This window comes from Empidonax traillii, unplaced genomic scaffold (assembly GCF_003031625.1).
Source record: "Empidonax traillii isolate 1590-97213 ecotype Southwest subspecies unplaced genomic scaffold, ASM303162v1 scaffold140:size1466565, whole genome shotgun sequence".
Lineage (NCBI taxonomy): Eukaryota > Metazoa > Chordata > Aves > Passeriformes > Tyrannidae > Empidonax > Empidonax traillii.
In genome coordinates, this window is record NW_020955333.1 from 852948 (window position 1) to 858947 (window position 6000).

At 37.3% G+C, this 6000-nt stretch overlaps 1 protein-coding gene across 1 annotated transcript in view; it reads right to left on the reverse strand.

Annotated features, from left to right (window-relative positions):
• Positions 1–4785, reverse strand: part of PCYT1B (phosphate cytidylyltransferase 1, choline, beta) — a 41114-nt gene extending 36329 nt beyond the window's left edge. The window contains exon 1 of the mRNA XM_027884224.1: positions 4495–4785. Within this exon, the coding sequence (XP_027740025.1) occupies positions 4495–4560 (66 nt within the window). The 5' untranslated portion in view covers positions 4561–4785. The remainder of the gene's footprint in view (positions 1–4494) is intronic.
• Between the last annotated feature and the right edge of the window lie 1215 nt (positions 4786–6000).

Genomic DNA, 6000 nt, shown 5'->3' on the forward strand with positions numbered 1-6000 from the left:
GAATATATAACAGATGAGCTGAATTTTGCTTCAATGCATATATTTTGGATCCTGAAAGTTTTAGCTGCAAGACTTTATTATGAGGTCAACTGCAAGACTCTCAGGTGAAGGAATGGTTTATGTCTGGAGCAGATTAATTAAAATACTCTGTTTCTATGTATGTATCCATGTATGCATGAATCTGTGTATGTATGAATCCATGTATCTATGTCATGCTAATTCTAGACATGCTAGAATTAATAGTCAAAAAGAGCAGAAAAAAATACCTTATTGCTGAGATGATCAATTCATTAAATCACATATTTTTAGACTGAGATTAAAACCCCAAAAAGGTAGATATTTTTTTCCACACTTGCGTAGATGGGGAAAAAAGGGAGAGAATTAAAGGTAGGAATTAAAATACACCCTATAGGTTTTCATCACCTCCAACACCAGTTGCTTTGCTGCTTCCAGGTAATGCTGTCTAATTTTTAAATTGCGGTTCATCAATTCAGTGGAACTCATAGTGCTTACACTATCAGCTTTTGTCATAATAAATAAAAATTATACTATTTTTATATTTTTATATATAAAATTATATACAGATTCAATCCAGGAAGTTTTTTTCTATGCAATGACAGTCCATAAATTATGAAAAGTAAAAACATGGGATTTGGTACAACATGATCTTATATCTAGTTCTTTCCATAATTCCATAGGGGTGATGTGATGTTTAATAAAATCTATCTTCTCAGGATACCTGTACAGAATCAAATTAGTCAGTCTTTATATAAGAGATAATTAAAAATGTCATGTTAATTCTGGTACAGTTTATATGTCAATCATCTGAAACCTACAAATTCTTGAAAACAGTGGCTTTTGGCGATGCCATTCATCTGTGCTTTACAGCACTGTTTTGAATAAGTGTGGTGTTGCACTTTGTGGTAGGTTCTTTGTGTTCTTGCTCCTTCATGAACTACTTTTATAAGCACTTCTGAAGAAAAGAGTGAGAAATTATGTTTGGGTTTGACCAAGAGGGTATCTGTCTTTATTTTATTCTTCCAGAGTAGAGAGATGGTCACTCAGTTTGGGAAATGTTAAGTTTTATTAGTTTATTATTAGATTGTCCTTGCTAATTTTAACAATCAAGCTTTTCATTATTGGGTAATTGTTGTTAGGGAAAGATGAGGGATATCTGGCAATGGGACTTCCCTGATGGATGTTCAGAGGTTGGGAAGCCCTTGGATTAGCTAATCTCTGTTGGTCATTCCCTTCCCAGAACCCAAACTATCTAATCAATCCACTTTTAACACTGCTCACTCTTAGCAGAAAGTTCTTCTGAATGTCTAACCTGAACCTCCATTACTGCAAACTACTGCCCTTGCTTGCTTTTTCTGCTGGACACAGAGAACAGATGCAGTCTCCTCTGCTTTTTGTATGACTAGTGTGGTTAAAATTTTGAAAGAATAGTTTGAGGATTTGGAGCAGAGAGCTGACATTTAGCAGGCAGGTTGGTATTTTTGTCACATCTCTCATGATTTTTTCAGACTAAACTGCCCCAGATGTAGTAATTTCTCATAGGTCATATGCTACAGATCTTCTCATTATCCTTCCTGTTCTATTTCGGGTTCTCTGTAAATTTCTTGCAGAGTGGTTCCAACACAGGACTACAGCTGCAACTTTACCACCACTGGGAAATATAATGCTGAAGATTACAGATCTCTCTAATGTATGTATCTCAGTATAAACTTTGTCTAAATGATTCATATTGTCTGCTCTCCTTCCTATTGTCACAGGTGAGATATAATTTAAGAAAAATCTCTTCCCTATTTACATTTAAACTATGTTGTTATCCCTTCTATCTCTTTTTCCATTTCTGGCTTTCCAGATACTCACTCCAATCCCCTTAAATCCACACAAAGCTAAGACTGCCTTTCTTGCACATATTTGTATTGCGTTCACTTCTATCCATTTTCAATCTATCTGGTGCCTTCCCCTTCCGCCAGCTCAATTTCAAATTTTTGGACTGATCATCAGTATTCTGTCACACTCTCTCTTCTAGTATTACAAGTCTCCAATACTTTTTTCTCTTCACAGTTCTTGTCAACCTTTATCTTTCCATTTGTCAATTTTTCATGCAAGTGTCTTCACAGCTCTTTCCCCCTATTATTACAAATGCAAACCTGCCAAGTAAAACATAAAAAAAACATACTGTAAACCACATTCGAGTAATTGCTGGGGCTTCCCATTTAATATTTTAGATACCAAAAATTTAATAACTGGAAGCTCTTATTATCTGGGTAAAGACACAGATTTTATTTAAAACAAAACACCTACTTATGCACTGTAAAATGATTACCTGCTAGCTAGTTCAGCTTTTACTAGTTATTAAGAGTGTTTGACCCTAAGATCTTACTTCTGTTGCTTATAACTTTGCCACTTTTGAAACCTTTGATCTGACATGTTTTGAAGAAAAGCATCTTCTACCCCCTGAGCAGTTATAGAATAATGCATAATGCAGCTGTTTCTGGAAAATATGTTAATAATACCCTGCAGGTATTTTGGGTACTTTTAATATGCAAGAACTTTCATGACTGGGAGGAGAGATTTAATGTTTGTTTGGAGGTTTGGTATTCCCGATGGTGGTGTGCTGTTTTCTCTATTCATGAAAATTGGGCAAATTTGGTTTTGGGTACAAGTTACTTCATATATGTCAGGACCCTGGAAGCACTGAAAGACCTTGAAGGCCCTGGGAAGCCTCATCTGGGGGCTCCACCCCACACCCCCTGCCCATGGGCTCAGGGGCTATATTTGAGCTTCACCAGCACTCCCACTTTCTCCATGAAGAAGTGAAGAACCCCACCCTGGATCTGGACCTAAGGATGCTGTCCTTCTTGTTGCCAAAGGGATGTGAAATGGTGGTATTCACCCACGGAAGCACATTTGATCTTCAGCCAGGTCTTGAAATGTAACAGCCTCTCTGCAATAATGTTCTGCTTATACATTAATTGTTCATTTTTGTGCAATTGTAAAGAGAGAGCGCTGAAAGTAGTTAAAACAGACTTTCATGCTGTGGAAATAACTGTATGCTCTTGAATACCATTGGCATCAGACTTAATTCTTAGACATTATAATTATGTGAGGGCTCATTTTCTGTGAGTTTGCTCTCACTTGTCTTCCCTATTTAATGTACATTATAATATTTAGTACTTTTCTTCCAGGCTTGAATAGGAATATTTTATTAGGCAAGCAGGTGATGAGATTCTGCTCTCTGTTCCAGTTAGTGTAATTCCACCAATTCTGGTTGAGTTACTAGGATTTGCTGTAATTTAACCGCAATCAGAATTGAATTGTGTTCATTTAAGAAAGGAAAAAAAGTATCTCTGGATGTTCATTTCATGGACATTCTTTTCTGTCATAATGGAAGTTGTTAGTGTGTCTTCTAGTTTCTATTTCATGTTTGTATTTCAGAGCCTTAACATCCCAATAACGACTTTATTCTCTTCATCCTGGTGTTAGCAGGTAGTTCAGGTAGGAAATTAAAAAAAGCTGTGCAGTGAACAAACCTGTTAAGCAAAGAATCTACCCTTTTAACATAAATGTCTTCATCATCTTTATCGATAAACAAATGGAGAAGCATCTATTTATTTATACTTCTGTCAGTTAACTACATGTTTTGAAAACAAAGATCTCCTGTCAAATAATAATTTGAGATTTTAAAAAAAAAAATTAATTTATGAAACCTGTGCCCCTCTAGGAGTTTACTCTCCCAAACAGTGAAGTAATTCATGGTGAAATGCCACATGAATAGCACAGTTTAGTAAGCAGTTGCTGAAGTGGTCAGAGCCGCATCGTATTAGATGTAAAAACTTTTAGTTAATGTAGTGATAACGTATTAATTCAGACCAATATGAGGATTAAAAATAAGATAATGGAATACTCCAGGTTTGTAGGAAACATACACATAGAACATAGACACTCATAACCTGAGTAGTATGCAAACACACACACACAGTTCTCCACAAAGGCAATCTGTACTTAACAACAATATGATAATGTTCAGGCATTTTGAGGTAGACATAGTACAGGTGAATTCCTTACCTTGCTATAATCCATGATTTACTGGCATTGTTTTTATAGCACCCCTCTTAGTTTCATCAAAGTTTTTCCATTATCAAAGAAAAAAAACAACCAAACAGAACAAACAAAAAACCAAAACAACAAACCATAAGCTTAATGTGTAATGTCTGAACCTGAAAGTTTTAACACTGTCCTTTTGCCTTTGCAGCACATCAAGCATGCCCTAGACACAAAAAGACAAAACTACTCCTCAATACAGCAATTATTTTAAACTATTTAACTTAATTTTGATGCTATACTCCATTTGTGCTTTGCAATACTACTTTTTATATTACCTTGGAACTCTTGCAATGAGTTTACAGTATTTTCTATTGATAACTTATGTATTTAAATTACAGCTCTAAGAAACCAAAATGGAAAATACGCATTTGTCACCTTTTGTTGAAATCTGGGAGTTTCCCGAGCTTCCTCTTCTGTACCATGTTTTTGGCTGCCCACCATCTTCGTTACTGTGCTTCTCTTGCACTCTTCTCTGCAGCTATCTCACTTGCCTTGAGAGAACCTTGGTGGCTCTGAACTGCACAGCAGAATTCCCACTTCTTCCACTTAAAAAGAGAACTGAGCAAAGGTCATGCCAAGTTGTTCTTGTATGAATGTCCCAAGGGAGGTTAAAGACCAGCTCAAGGTAATCTGCTGTGATAAAGTCGTTTAGCAGAGGAAGTCCCAAATCTTGCTGGGTTGTTTTTCTTCCTCAAAGCAAGCCCATCCCTTGCTCCCTCCCCCCCCCTTTTTCTTTCCTCCCCCTGCAGGATTTAAATATGCTTGTTATGCTGTGTTGTGGGAAACAGATGCGTTCTTGTTATGGCCAGGGATGAATGTCAGGATTGAACTCGCATCCATGAAAAAGTCTTTTGTTTGATCTGCGCTGTCCCACAGTGGAGCTATGGCAACAACTTCAATTGGGGAAATTAACTGTATCACTGTGTACCGGCTCAAATCACGGCATCACCTGAATGACAAACATGCCACTGTTCACATGACAGCTGACAAAGAGCATTGTTTAATTCGAATCGAAAGCATTAAAATCCAATCGATTAAAAAATCCAAAGCATGTGAAAGCTAGGTACATGTGAAGTGCAGTAGCACTCTATTCAAACTGAAGAATTTAATGATATTGTTATTTTATAAATGTTTCTTTATTGTAGCTTAAAAAGTTTAGTAACTCATGAATTTGAATCTCACATCATGCTTGGTGATGTGATCTTATTTTGTGCACGTTTAAAAAAAGAATTAAATCAGAGAGTGGTGCACTGCACTTGAATGAGAGGCTGTCTGTAGGTGTCATGGTTTAACCTGGCAGGTACTCAAACACCACACAGCCACCCATCCCCTGAGTGTGATGTGGGAGAGAACTGGGAAAAAAAAAAAAAGTAAAATATGAGGGTTGAGATAAAGACAGTTTAATAGGACAGAAAAGGAAGGGAAAATAAGAATAACATAATTACAATACACAAAACAAGTGATGCACAGCACAATTGCTTACTACCTGTTGACTGATGCCCAGCCTGTTCCTGAGCAGCGGCCTCTGGACAGTTTTCCCCCTAATTTATATACTGGGCATGATGCCATATGGTATGGAATAGCCCCTTTGCCAGCTGGAGTCAGCTGTCCCCGCTGTGTCCCCTCCCATCTTCTTGTGCCCCCCAGCCTCCTCTCTGGTGGGGTGGGGTGAGAAGCCGAAAAGTCCTTGACTTAGTGTAAACACTGCTCAGCAACAACCAAAACATCAGTATGTTATCAGCATTATTCTCATCCTAAATCCAAAACATAGTCCTGTACCAGTTACTAGGAAGAAAATTAGCTCTATCCAAGTGGAAACCAGGATGGTAGAACAGACAGGCATTCTTACTGTAGCTGTCAGTGTTTCCAAGGATGTAGGTT